The sequence below is a fragment of the Lissotriton helveticus genome, chromosome 10 (assembly GCF_964261635.1).
Source record: "Lissotriton helveticus chromosome 10, aLisHel1.1, whole genome shotgun sequence".
NCBI lineage: Eukaryota > Metazoa > Chordata > Amphibia > Caudata > Salamandridae > Lissotriton > Lissotriton helveticus.
The window spans coordinates 911,613,720-911,628,791 of record NC_136071.1 but is presented as its reverse complement, the minus strand read 5'-3'; the positions used below and the strand labels follow the sequence as shown (position 1 = coordinate 911,628,791).

At 42.6% G+C, this 15,072-nt stretch overlaps 1 protein-coding gene and 1 pseudogene across 2 annotated transcripts in view; one reads left to right on the top strand and one right to left on the bottom strand.

The window, feature by feature from the left end:
• KLHL7 (kelch like family member 7) overlaps nt 1–15,072 on the top strand; it is a 255,900-nt gene that overhangs the window by 49,045 nt on the left and 191,783 nt on the right. For both annotated transcript variants that reach the window (XM_078663561.1, XM_078663560.1), the window contains exon 4: nt 11,553–11,677. In XM_078663561.1, the coding sequence (XP_078519687.1) occupies nt 11,553–11,677 (125 nt within the window). The remainder of the gene's footprint in view (nt 1–11,552; nt 11,678–15,072) is intronic.
• LOC144785271 (small integral membrane protein 10-like protein 3 pseudogene) lies at nt 2,181–2,383 on the bottom strand (annotated as a pseudogene).

Genomic DNA, 15,072 nt, shown 5'->3' with positions numbered 1-15,072 from the left:
TCCCTTTGCTTTCGGATCTCCATCATCTTTTGGATGATATACTTTATTCAGTTTCCTAATAAGACCCCCTACATCAGCACTGGAAAGTGCAAACAAAGCACAACAAGAACCATTGTGGGAGAATGGGAGCGGGATAAGAGGTGTTCCCCCTGCACCCTGGTGTGCTGGCAGCAAACCCAACCATTAGAAATATTCGTAATGCTATGGGTGTAATGTAACATTCGAATAAATGAATTATTCTTGTAGGCGAGTCTATGTTTTTAATCTAACGGTGACAGTGTAAAATGGTAAGGTTCAGACGGGGTGGGGGTTGGAGATACAAACATATGCACAGGATATTTTACATGTTAAAACCAAGATATGACACAAATTCCTATACCACTAATTAAACTTGCTGCTAAATATGTGAGGTGAGGTGTTTAAAATCCTGGTGTTCTTCTTCCATATTTAGCGACCAAAAACCAATAATGTTCTTACCTACAAATTTATTTTTCGTAAAACATTGGGTTCAAACTTAAATGTTGGGAAAACCGGAGTGCGGAAAAGAGCTTGCTTCGCATTTAATCCAGAAATAAAATTCCTTTTCAGTTTCATCAAATATAATGAATGTTGTGTAAAATGTTAGAAAGATTATAGTGAACTGTTGGCCAAACATTCATATTAAAAGCCCTCATGGCAGTACTCTTTTCTTAGATTAGCTGTATATTAATGCTGGGCATTCCAATTACAGTTAAAAATAAAAGTATTGTCTAACTTGTATCTTTTACACAGAACGACATTTCATCTCAAAAGTAGTTGTCAGGTATGTGCACTGCTTCAAATATCTGCACTAACAAATCACAATTCTGAACTGTCCACCATCAACATGATATATACTCCTAAACCAGTATGACTAAAAAAGTTCAGGAATAGTCAAAGTGGGAAAATTATCATGCAGAATAAACAGGGTGCTCATGCGAAGGTGCTATTTTATAGGCAGAAATAATGCAGTGCAGAAGTGGGGCGGTGGGGGTGAACAATATCTCTGCTACTTGCATCCCTTATAAAATGCCTTATAATACAAAAGTACCCCTTAAAAAAAGAACTAAATGTGCTGAATTTTGTTAATATATTTTTTTTAAATACCCTTGTGTTATACAAACGTAATTTCACCTGGCATGCTCAGAAAAATCCTATAATATTTGATTACTTGAGACACAGAGAAGAATGATAATCAAGTCCCAATTTCAATTCAAGTTTAACCAGTCATTGATATTCCTATTAACGTTAATTTCTCTTTTCAGAATGAGAAAAATGCATTCTTAGTCTTTGCAGCAATAGCACTGTGTATTTACCTGAACTACAGCATGGCAAACACTAGATAGTGGATACGCTCACATTGCTAATAAAACCTGTGTTATCTGAGGATCAGTTGTTGCGTTTTTCACATTGGAAAGCATGCTCTTGTATTCCATTGAGTTCTCCTGCAAATCAGGCAGCTTCAATACACCAGAATATAAGGCTTTACGAAATGCGAAATAGAACTCATCCTCCATAATCCCAACTTCCAGAGCTAACAGGTTCAGTATTTGAGGATATGGTACGTCAGAAAGCCAGAAATGTGCAAATTGTACAAAATTATCTTTTATATCATACCACCTCCTTAGCATAGTCATCGATATGTAAGCACTCTCCAGCCAGTCTGTTATGGAAAAACTATGGATGTAACAAAATATCTCACTGAAAGTTTCATTTGTAGAAGGCACAGAAGGAGTTGTGGAATCCTCCAGACCAGATCTTTTTGAATGTTTGGCTATACTCTCTTGAAACAAATTAAGCCTTTTCTTAAATATGTAAGGCAATCGCTTCCTAAAAGCAGCAATTTCAAGCTCTGGTGGACAAAGTTCTTGATGTAACCTATGAGTGGATTCAACTTCCAACTTAGTTAGTGAAACATCCAGACCCTGAAGTTCAGAAACAGCATTCAGTCCACAAGTATTTTTGTCACTTGTATAATTACTTGTTTCACACTGTTGTTTACTTGTCATACAGTCTTCCTTATGTTCCTTTAGGTGCACAATTGATATATCTGCTGTGGTTGTTCCATCCATCTTCTATTGCATTTAGAACACTTACAAATAAAACTTGAATGTAGAGTGGGCAATTCATTAGTTATATAACACAGCTAATGATTCGGCATATTAGTGGATTTCTGTATGCACCTGCAGCCTGACATTCAGCATCATGGACACAATGACGTAGAGGTAGGGGAAGTTGATGCGGAGCCTCCAGGCCAGGTTGAAGAAGATCAGCAGGGTCCTGGAGAGCCCTTGGAGAAGAACACGTACGAGCGGACGGCGGCAAACTGCGAGAATCTGACTGCCGGCTCCGACAAGGCTGCCATGCATGGCTGCACCGTCGCTACCTGAGTCCCGGGCGCACCGCTCACGGGCAGCGGCTAGGAGGCAGCCTCCATGCCGCTAGCGCAACAGCTGATCCCCTGATGTTCTTAATTGTATTGTCTATAATTTGTGTCCAATGCATATATCAGTCAATCGGGAGTTTTCAAAGAAAAAGCAAATATTTAAATCAAACAACACTTGTTCACCTCAACAAAGTTCAAACTAAAAAAAGGAAAAAATCATTGGAGGCTTGTAGTTCATTAGTTGCAATGAAATCAATATAACAGGTACTCAAGAAAAATCATCCACTAATTCGTCCCCTATAGCTTCAAGGATCGTTCCATATACTGCCTCTTTCAAAGGATGCAATTCGGGTCCCCTATAAAATCCTGTTGGGGAAAAGTCAGGGAACTGAAGCTCTGGGCCTAGACAAACAATTGCAATCTTGCGTCTAACGTGGTTACTGGGCCAAAAAGTGGAAAGTACTGAATCTACTTCCAGTCCTGGGCAAAGTAAATTAATAAACACTCGGATAGTGTCAGGGGTTCTCTGCACAAAAACCCCTCGAATTCTCTCCATTCAAAAACTGTATGACGGATGTTTTTTTACCACAAATCAATTCCTAGTTCAAAATTTCGGGTTCTTCCACGGATTCAGGATATCCACGCCACAAACCGCACTAAACCTAGTTCGGCCGCCTCTGCAGAACAGAGTTTCCTGCCAAGTAGGACGCCTAACCGGACCAGACTCGCCGCACCCTCTTTCAAAGTATTCGCTCAGTGGATGATACAAGGTCTCAGATTGTACCTCTCTCTTCCAGCTGTCGTTTGATCAGTAAAAAGCAATTCTTCAGGTGTGGTAAAATTATGATCCGTCTTTTCTTCGATGCTGAGAATATTGTGTGCAATTCCTGCGTTCTCAGATTCTGTAATTTGAGTCAAATCGGCTGGCACTTTTTTAGTGTGAGCCATGGACCCAATTCCTTCTGTTTGTAACTCGGGCTGCTGTCCGCGTCACCAAAAGGACCTGTTCCGGCCCCTTCCAGCGAACCTCCAAGTTCTTCGAGCACTGAAATGTTTTCGTTAGAACCAGTCACCGGGTTGTAACGTATGCCCAGGACCTTCAGGATTGTCAGGAAGTGAGTCTCGCACCTGTGGATGAATCAAAGAGAGATTGCTTGTAAGTTCCTTCATGTAATCTAATAAAATAGGGTACTCAAATTCTTTCATTTTCTTAGGACGTGGGGGACCCGATACATTCATTGGCCTCCCAAATACCACTTCATACTGTGTAAGGCCAGACTTGCTATGCGTCACTGCTCGAGTGGACATAAGGGCTAATGGCAAAGCATCAGGCCATTTAAGCACTGTCAAGGCCTGCACCTTAGCTAGTTTAAGTTTCAAAGTCTCATTATAGCGTTACACCAAACCAGAAGATCGTGGGTGATACCCATGAGGTCCATTATCACTCCATAACGTTCTACAGATTCCGAACCGGAGGAAATGCTTCTTCAAAAGGAAAAGGATCTTAGCTGTAGTAAGTGCAGTATTATCTTTTGTTGGATATGCCTCCACCCACTTACTAAAGGCACATACTATGACCAAGGCATACCTAAGGTTATTGCACCTTTCCAGTTCTATAAAATCCTTCTGCAGCACTTCGAATGGCGCACAAGGCAGAGAGAACCCTCCTTTTGGGGTTGCCACTCCCTTCCCCAGATTGTGTTGCAAATATATCATACAGTGTTTAACAAGGTGTAAAACTGTTTTCCTTATATCTGGATGCTCCCATTCTTGCTTTAACTGTGTGTCTATACTCTTTGCACTTTCATGTGCTAGACAATGTGCCATAGTGACAAACTGTAGTAGATTGGAACTGAGCAATTTCCACCTGTCCCCATCTGGCCCTCTTCTCCAACAATTTTCACTATTCAATAGTCCTGTCTTCTCCCATTTTTCTTTTTCCTCTTTTGTTGCCATCTGTTGAATCTCCCTGATTTTGCTATTGACATGATACATTTTTTTTCTTCATAGGAGTACATTACATACATTTTCTTTTGTTGGCTATGTGCTGTTTCTTTTGCGGTACTGTCTACAAAAGCATTGCATCTTCCCCCATCATCTACCACTTTCTGGTGTGCACTACACTTAACAATAGCCACCTGCTTTGGTAGCGTTAAGGCAGTTAATAATTTCTGATTTAATTCTCCATGTTGGATCCCTGTTCCGTGTGACGTCAGGAACCCTCTTTCCTGGCACAAGTATCCGAAGTTATGTGCAACTCCAAAGGTGTACTGGCTATCTGTATACAAATTTACAGACAGTCCTTGCCTAAGCTCACAAGTTCTCAAGAGTGCAATAAGTTTCGCGGCCTGTGCGGACTTATAGGGGATTCGAGCCATCTCCACAACTGTGTGCAGCCTAGCTATAGCGTAAGCTGCAGTCGTAGTGCCATCAAGCAGCTTGAAGCAGGACCCATCTACATATAATTCACCCTGGGCATCAGACAAAGGAGTATCAGTAAGGTCTACTCGACCTTTAGTCTGTTCTTCAGGGGTGAAAATACAATCGTGTAGATCACTAGACTGTTCAGAAGGCAAGGGCAACAAGGTGGCTGGATTTGAAGTCAGACATTGTTTAAGAGTTATGTGTGGTGCTAACAAAGTGAGTTTGTACCCTGTAAGATGAGCACTCGTCAAATGTAGTGTCATAGTTTGATTCAATAATACATCAACTGAATAGGGAACAATAACCACCAGTTTGTGGTCCAGTACAAGTCCCACTGATTGTCTGATCGAAATGGCAGTTGCTGCCACAGCTTTCAGGCAACCAGGGAGTGTCCTGGCCACAGGGCCCAGAACTGCAGATCAGTATGCACATGGGCGTTGTTTGTCCCCGTGTGGCTGTGGTAGGACAGACAATGCGCAACCTTTTCATTCGTGTACATAAAGAGAAAATGGTTTTGTGTAATCAGGTGTTCCCAATACAGGTGCAGAGCATAACGCTGCTCGGAGTTGCTGAAATGCATCTTGACTGTCAAAGGACCAGGGCAAAGGAAATGGGGTATCTTTTGGTGTAAGGGCAAGGAGCGGTTTGAAAGTAAGTGGAAAACTCGGGATCCAATGACAATAGGACGCCATGCCAATCAATGCCCTAACGTCCTTTTGCGTCTGAGGAATAGGTGTGTTTATGATAGCCTGAATTCTGTCTATGGTCAGCGTTCTTCCCTCCTTCGACAAGAGGTGACCTAACTGGGTAACCTCTGGTCGACAAAACTGCAATTTGTTTCTCTATACTTTGTGTTCCAATGTTGCAAGGTGAGTCAATAAGAGCAAGGTAGCCTCAAGGTACCTCAAGGTAGCAAAGTTTTCTTTATCATTGTAATTTTTTCTGTTGATGAACTGTCCATTGGGACCACTTTTTGTATTGTACCATGATGAAGCAAGCATGGCATTTTCACCAAACTCAGTGCAGGCACTTTGGTACCACCCATGTATCTTCAAATTCTCTCTATCCACATTTAAGAAAGTTGTAATTCCATTGATCTACTAGGTTAAAACTTGTTACTTCTGTGCCTATGGACCCCATTTCTGTTTATTTCATTTTTTGGGTTATTATTCTCCTTTCCTTTTTAGGATAACATATCCCTTTAAGAAGGGCATAGCCCGAAATGCATTGGGACAATTGAACGTATTGATTATGAAGGATACACCGTTGTGAACACATGTTTTAAGCATCATTTATCCAGGATATGCTTCTATGCATTTCTATGACGAATTAAAATTCCAAATAATCAAAATTACTATTGAATTGTGTTTACTAAAACACCACCTAAACAACGGTGGAACAAGTGGATTATCAATCCCTTTCTGGGATTTACAGTAGTGAGTGAAGGGGTCGTTGCTCTCGAGCTGAGAGGGCGCATCCTATTCAGTTATGCCTAGGGTGTCACAGGGTGTGGTCAACAAATGAGAGAAACCTGGCTCTGTTCCTTCACCACTGCTGAAAACATGCAAAGTCAGTACTTTTGCATGTTGAACTTTTGAAAGTCTCCCTCTCTTTCTCCCTCTTTGAGATGCTTTCGAACTCTTCGGAAGAGTTTGAAACTCTCATTGTTTCCACCACTTCCTCTCCTGCCAAAGTTCTGAAGCTCATCCAGAATGACCAGTTCCAAGTCATCCTAGTATCATCGGATTGGGACAGGAGATTGGGGTACTCTGAACTTCTAGGCATGAGCATCTGTCCTACAATCAAGATGCCGCTTCAAGAGGATTTTCTGTTGCGGTAGAAGGGCAGGGTATTGCACTTGGGTCTGCAGAATTTGTACCTCCATGCTTGGAGATTCAGCCTTGCAGTTGACTTCTTTTGACCTCTCCCCTGAGGTTCTTGATGTCATCTTGGTAGCGAGGCATCACTCCACAATGTCAGTGTACGTCAGTCTTTGAGACAGATTTGTGGCTTGATGCAGAAACCTACAAATTGACACATTACAGGCAAAGTTGTTTGAAGTTTTGTTATTCACTTTCTCCCTAGCCCAGCAAGGACTTGCTTTTGGCACTAGTGAGGGCTACTTATCAGCTTTTTCAGTGTATTCCTAAACTCTATTTTTTATTGAGTCATCTGATAAATCAATCTCATATGTTACAAAGGAGCAGAAGTATAAATCAATCAGTATAATAATTTCCGAGCAGGTGACTTCTACATAGCATTTGGAATACAAGGAAATAGTCAATTTGGGTCAGTAAATGACAGCCCCTAACATTACAAACAACTGTGTCTTGTACCATATAGCAAACCCCTGGTCATACCCATGAAAGCCCATCCATGTGTGTCATGATCCGGTGTAACAACATTATTGTCCTGTGATATATCCCTATATGTTTTCAACTTCTGCAGCTTGTGGCGAGCTCGGTTCGAGTAGGAGACCCCTGAAATCAGCCCCTCGTTTCTATATTTTAAAGTGCTTCTGCAGGCACCCCGCGCTTTAAAATTAGTCTGTTCCTGTCCCTTACACCAGTCAAGGCCAGCCCTTCAGGCACCTAATTTAGGCGGAGCCAGATCTTTCCATGCCCTCGCTATATCTCTTTTTGCTAAGGTGAAGCCCAGGAATAATAAATGTCTTTTGTAGATGTTTACCCCAATTTGGTCAGTGCTATACAATAAAACAAGCTTAGGAGAGAGAGGTATATCCCAACCCAGCACTTCTGATAAGCAGCGAGTAACTCCTCTACAAAACCTGTCCAGTGTGGTACAACCCCAAGTTGTGTGCAGAAGCGTTCCATCCTCACTGCCACAGCACAGGCACATTGGAGAATCTATCAGCCCCACTCTCCAAAGTCAGTATCTGGTAAAATAGGCACAATGTAAATATTTAAACTGGATAAGTCTGAGGCGAGATGCAATTGCAGCACGTCTTGGGGAGCTCTTTCAGTGTTTTTGCGGTTGTGATTTTAATCTCCTATTTCCGCCAAAACGCTTTGTGATGTGTTAGTGGGGCTTGAATTTAGTCCTCACTTTTTAATGCTGATCCCTTTGGAACCACCGCACAGTTGTCCTTTGTGACTTCTAACGCTGAAGACAGTTATTTCTCATTACCATAACATCGAAGAGATGTGTGAGCGAACTGCATACTCGCTCTGTCAATCTTCCATGCGCCACTTTATTCCCACAGAAATTGACGTTGAGGATATAAACTTCTTTTCTCCCAGAAGTGGTCACTCCTTTTTTTTTTTTGATATTCAACTTTATTGGCATTTGAAAAAAACAGACAAATTAAAGACAGCCTACGATTACACAGTAGGTCAGAGTCCATCCCCGGCTGACAGCAAAAATCCCAATCATAAGCGAAAAATTGTAAGGTAGTCATGTCGTTTAAAAACCAGTATAGTGATACAAGAGGAAGGACATGCACACATCTCAGGACAGTAGATTCAACCATTTGCCCCATATTTTCTGAAATGTCTCGGGGCATCCCCTGGCCTCAAAGAGGGGTTCTTCTTGAGACGGCTACCAATCCAAACCCCGTTGCCACTTTCTTACGGTAGGGGGTTTGGCTTGGGCCCAGGCCACTGCGATGTCTCGTTTGGCCACCACCGTTCCAAAAAAACCGCTTATCCGCTCTAGATCCATCAAAGCCATCAAAAACTCCCAGAGGAAGGTTTATGGGATCGTGAGGGACTTGCGACCCCAGAACTTGCGTAAGGTCCAACTCAACACCCGACCAAAATGGAGCAAGGGCAGGGCATAACCATACCATGTGATAGAAATCGGCCGGGGCATGTCTGCAGCATGTGCATTCTGGGGAGGGGCGCAGTCCCGCCCTGTGTAGGCACGCCGGAGTGAGAGAAGCCATATGGAGGTAATAAAGTTGGATGAGGAGCAGTTTAGAGGAAGTCGTCAGGGTTTTAGGTGCCATACGGGCACCGCGCCAGTCCGCCTCCTCCAGGGGACTCACCCAAGCCTCCCACCGGGCACATACGAATCTAAGGTGGTAGGGCCATTGTTTACGAGGGAGCAGTATAATCAGGACCCCCCCCACCCCCACCCAAGCCCGCATCACAACCTGAGCATCTAGTGGGCTAAATACAGGAAGCGAAGTTCCTGGAGTGATATGTGTAGAGGGGGCGTGGCAGAGTTGGAGGTATCTGAAAAATTGGGCGGTATGCAGGAAGTGATGCTGGTGCAGATTGGGGAAGGCACTAACATGATCACCCACCCAAACATCTCCAAGCACCGAAATCCCAATCACGTCGCACAGGTCCCACTGCCGAAAGCCCTCAAGGGATGCTGTTTCGCGCAGCTGCGTGCCATGCCACAGAGGTGTGTGTTGGGTATGTTTCTTATCCCATCCTGTTTTGCGCAGGACAGAGCGCCAGGCCACCAGGACCCCTTTTGTGTGATAGGTGGAATAGTTTGTGGGATGTGGGTCCCGTACAAGTAGCCTTGGATTTGCAGAAAGTCCATGGTAAGAAGCTCGGTCCGGTAGGCCGGGTCAGACCAGCCGCCAGTAAACCAATCATGGACGACAATAAGCCTGGTGGCCAAGTAGTAGAGATGGAGATTTGTCACACCCATACCGTCATCGAAAGGAGGAATCCGGCAGCCGGCCAAAGCTATACGTGATCTCCCTCCTCCCCACAGGAACTTGTTAAGCATCCCATCAAAATCTTGGAGCCAACTACCCGGAAGGTGGAAGGTGACATTCTGTAAAATATATATGAAACAGGGAAGAATCATCATTTTAAAACGTGCCCCCTGTCCAAGGGGGTTGAGGGGGAGAGATTGCCATTGTTTGAGGTCCTGTTTGGCTTTCGCAATCAGGGGTGTAATGTTAAGGGCCCACTCCAACTCCGGGAGTAGAGCCACCCAGTTCCCGAGATATTTGAATGATTGCCTCCGCAAAGGGAAATTTGACTGCCAGTTGAAGCAAGCCTTCGAGGGATGGAGGGGTACCAGAGTGGGCTTCCTCGGGTTGAGTCTCAGGCCCGAGACATTCTCAAAGGCCTGAAGCACCTCCAGACAACGCGGGTCGGACCTTTCAGGGTCAGCCAAATAAAGCAGGACGCGTCCGCTTACAGGGCGGGTCACTACTTTTAATGTCATGAAAGCTATCACCCATCTAGCATTCTTTGCTCCTCTTCATCCCTCTAAGGAGGAAGAGAGACTCCATTTTGAATCCCAGAGAGCACTGAGTTGTTACATCAATAGTACCCGGGAAGAATATGTGGATGATCAGCTCTCTGTTGTATTCTTTGGGGCAAATAAAGGCAAGGTAGTACACAAAAGGACTATCTCTAAATAGATTGCTCTCTACATTAAAATCTGTTACTCGCAGGCTAAAAAGTAGCCTCCGGTAAGCTTTCGAGCTAACTATACCAGATCGGCGACTACCTGGCCGTCAGTGCATACTTTCACGAAGTACTACTGCCTCTAATGTGAGGTCCGTTGAGAGGGACATTATTCCCATTCTGTTCTGCAGGTTTATTTTTAAATCTGGGCCAGTTTACAATCCTACCGCCTTAGGTGGTACTGCTATGGTATCTATTCACATGGTGAAAAACCTGATGTTAGAAATATCCATCAGAAGAACAAGATATTTACCTTTGGCAATAATCTTTCTGGCGGATACTTGATCTAACTGCAGATTCCTCACCGACCCTCCCAGTTCAATGACTGGGACACTTTTTTTCATCCAATAAGGTTCCAAATCTAGAGATGTGCAGGCTTCTTATACCAATTTTCCATATGGGCCCTGCATCTGGTTGCGGCGACAGCCTAAAGCAAATGACGTCCGCATACATGGGTGTCTCTTTAATGCAGGTCCATTCATTTCTTCTGCGGTGAAACTACTTGGGCATGGGGATTCACAATGCCACTGCTGACCTGGAGGAATTCTGGTTTCAATGTTTCCAGATCCTATCCGAAGCCTGAGAAATTTTCACAAGGTGAGGAATTTGTGGTTAGATAGAGTAATCACCAGAAAGAGCGTTAATGAAATGAAGTAACTTGTTCATGTGCACTATAAATTAAAGTTAATAATGACAGGAACATGGATAGTGAATCCATAATACAGAAAATTAGTCCTAAATACATAGTGTTAATGTATTAAATAAAATCCACCTTTGCTTTATGGAAGTGCTTCTCCTTGAAAATGAGAACATGTAGTCATCAGAGCTTCTAAATAAAAATCTAATTCTCTCTAAAGACCTTGAGCTATGTTTGCAGAGTTAAATAACTCTGTGGGCACGTGCACAAGGACTGAAAACCGATTTCTTACCAGAACACGTTATTCAACCCCTTTTTCCCAGAGTGGCTAGTGTCTTGTAACTAGTTTCAGCATGCTAGCCTCTGTGTCAGAATCGTTGGGATGTAAGGAAAATTCACCCGCCTGAATAACATGAAACAACAGTCTCTAAGGGAGCAGCAACAAAGTTACACCTGATCTTCCTCCTCTCCCCCATGCTAAATGTGATGTCGGTCTAGCCTTTCTGAGCTTCACATATAGTATGAGAGTAGAACTTGAAGAAGATTTGCTTATCCGAAACTGATTCGCAAAAAGCACTGTAGGTAAGGCATTTAAGTAGTGAAATATTTTGTACCACATGAAAAGTTTATGCAGGAAATGACTAGATATATTTGTCATCCCTGTTCACTAAATGTTTTCTGTTTTCAGAATTTCAGTGAATAGCAACAATGTTCAGTCTTTGTTGGATGCAGCCAACCAGTATCAGATTGAGCCGGTGAAGAAAATGTGTGTTGACTTTCTTAAAGAACAAGTTGATGCTTCTAACTGTCTTGGTAAGATTTATTTGTTAAAAATTTACATACATTTGCTATTGAACTGTGGCACAAATTTGATTGAGAGTGGCAGGTTGTGTTCACAAGGAGATAAATCATAACAGCCTAAAAGTGCAAAATGTACCCGTAGATTATGGTTCAGTGTCTTGAAAGGCATATTTAAAAATAGTCTTCCACATACTGCAATTAACAAAATGGCAGCATCTGATCCATACAATTTCCCATAAACTGTAACACATCGTTTGATGGATTGAATTTCTCGAGGTGCTAGAAGACCTCTGCTGGCAAAATGTTAAGTACTTATACAATATGCATTTCTATTCTTTGATGTGTATTTAATTTCATTCTGAAAACATGATCTACTGTGTGTGTACAATGAAAGGGATAGGTAAGAATAATGTGTTTTGGAAGAAATGCAAGTGTTTAATATGAAGAGAATTATTTTTAGTCCTCAATATAATGGTTACAAAAGACGCTTGGAGGTCAGTGTTGGTGATTTTGTTCCATACGACCCCGAATGTTCTTAGGCTCAAATGTAGGGCCTCTTGTTTTTAATGTATGTGATAAAAGAGAGAGGGACAAAACATCTTATTCCATTCTGCACTTTACCCACCTTTGATCTTTTGCACTCTATTACTCACATGGAACAGGAGGGTCTTGCAGAAGGCTACCTAATCAGAAGTGCATCAACAGTGAGGCAGGATTCTCTTGACCTCTCTGGGGTTGTGATTCAGAATGTATAAACCCTGCAGTACAGTGCTGTATACCAAGTACTGTGTTCAATCCTACAAACTGATAGATTATTGCTCACACAGGTGTGTTAGAATCTTATTTTCATGAGAAAATATCTCCTGTAACTGTCGCTAATTTTGAGTGTTTGTGCCGGGCTTGAGGCTGGACTTTTATTGCAGCTTTTGTTTCTAGTTCAACATAGGTTGCGCTTACGTTTAACCAGAAATAATGCTGAATAACAATGATAGTATATAGGGTAACATAAACATTTTATTAGTGGCATTTGGCGGCCCCAGCATGTAAGGGAAAAATTATATTATGCAGAGGACAACCTTTGAATGGAGTATAAGCACAGAATGCCTAGATGTCGTTGATCTTTCTGGCAAACATAAGCTCTACCACAAAACAATCTTAAATGTCAAATGCTCTAGATAGCATAAATCAGTTCCTCAACTGGGGTTCTCTTAAGTGCACTGAAGAAAGAAGATCTAATTTTAGCAAGGAAACCCAGTCATGTATTTCTTAATAGACAAAGTAAATGTTCTGGACATTTTTGAAGACTTTTCCCTGCGTCTGAAAATGTCACATACTTGTACTTTAACTGTATGAAGCTTTTTGCACTGCCTCTTTGGGTACAAGTCTGCAAAATGTAGGTAATGTATCTAGGATTTGGGTGTTTTTTTTATTTGCTTGTATAAGTAAAGTAATTTTATAATTGTAATTGTGTACCCAGCAGAGCTACTCTTCCTTATCCTCTCCCCAGGCGAGGTGATCCTGGAACCTCACTCAGATTTAATATACAACTTACTCGCCATCCACCATGCCCTCAAATCTTTATTCTAGAGTACCACAACCTCCACTAGTTTGACCGCTTTAAACATTCCTTTCTATTCTTGCACATCAAAATTACAGTGTCCTCTATAAATGTATTATGACCGACTAAAGCAGGTAAGTGACTGCAGTTATTCACTTTAAAAACACTCCAGCTACCATCTATCCACTCCTTAAAAGAATCAGTCACCAGTTATTCCTTGTCAACTCTCTCTTTATTGCAGAAGGCCTACTGAATGCTTGCAGAACGCTACCACTGTCTATGCGCATCATTTTACTTTGATGCCGAGTTACAGAGCAGGCTGACTCTGAGGAACACTGCGTTTAGGTATGAAAATACCCGCAGGGAGGCTCTTACTGACAGGCTCCAAGCCTTTTCTCTGGCTCCCTCCTTCACATCCAGATGATATTCCCTCCTCTGGTGGAGCTTACAACCAGTGGCAATAGTAGTATTAATCACAAAAGGATCATCACAGCAACAATATAATGGCCCCATTTCCTGAGCATTCTAAACCTGACACCATTAGAATATTCTATACATCCTCTCCTCATCACCGAGGCAGGACTTGTGCACTTCTCCATTGCCCTATCTTATTTATTTATTTTTATTTAAGAAGTTTTATATAGTGCTAGCCTGACCGGAAGGTACCGGAGCGCTTCACAACAAGTACAGAGCAGTGCAAAAGAAAGCAAAAATAATACAGTAAGCAAGACATTCAGGGTACGAATCATCCTGGTGATGTTCATGCACTGGCCAGGGAGGCGGATGCTAGCCCTTCTGTAACTTTGGTAACTACCAGCTGCCCCGCCCAACAATTGGTGTTCAGTGAGGCATTTCTGGTTCCTGGTCAATACACTCTAAAATCTACCACAAAGGAGAATTTACTAACCAGCTCTGCAATGCTAAAGATGGAACCAATGGTCTCTGAGAAGCCCACAGAGATAAAGTCTATATGTTTTGAATATTATGTACTTGCACCTCAGACTGGACACCTCAACGAAAGGTTACAGACTTGCCGGACACACCCTACAGAGACGTCCGGTTCTGAGGCATTCTGGAGAAATTTGAGAAAAGAGACATCATGAGGGGTTTGGTCCACACTACACTTACTCAAATTAATATAATCTTTGTAGAACTTCTGAAGTGTCAATGAGCACACATGATATGACCCAGGAATGCCAACACACAGAACCCACCACAACTGATAATAGTGTGTTTTTTTACTAGCTACCTGCCAGGATGGTGCTTCAAGCAGCAAGAAAGTAAAAGGCCTGTTTCAACTGGATGAAATATCTATCTCTGCATCAGCGGACATCTCTCATGAGGCAAATATGAAGTGGAAGATATTGCTTGCATTTCCGCTAGGTCTGCAGTGGCAGAACATAACAGATGGCCTTCTGAAGCCATCCTCTTTGATCACACTGTGGACATCGTGGCCATGGCCAAAAAGTACTACAACCTGAATGCACTGGAAGACTTCTCAGACTAGCCTACATCTGTCACCATGCAGTTCTCAGTTGAATCACACCAATCACCAGGACCGCCATCCGCTGTCCCTCCCCATCATGCTCACGCTGAATAATCCAACAGGGATCCTGGAATGGTCATGTGTTGTTCTTGAAGCTAGAGAGCATAGCTCCTTCTTTAAGATGGTGTTCTTATATCCTCTTCTCATAATAGATAAGCACTTTTAGGGTCCCCCACAGAATTACCTAGGGTGAGTTGAAGACGCTAATTTGTTCTGATAGAGGTGCTTTTGGGAAGGGGGGAGAGAGGGTTTGTGGTGTGCCGCAACCAAACATATATGTTAGTCTGCATCATCAGAGAACAC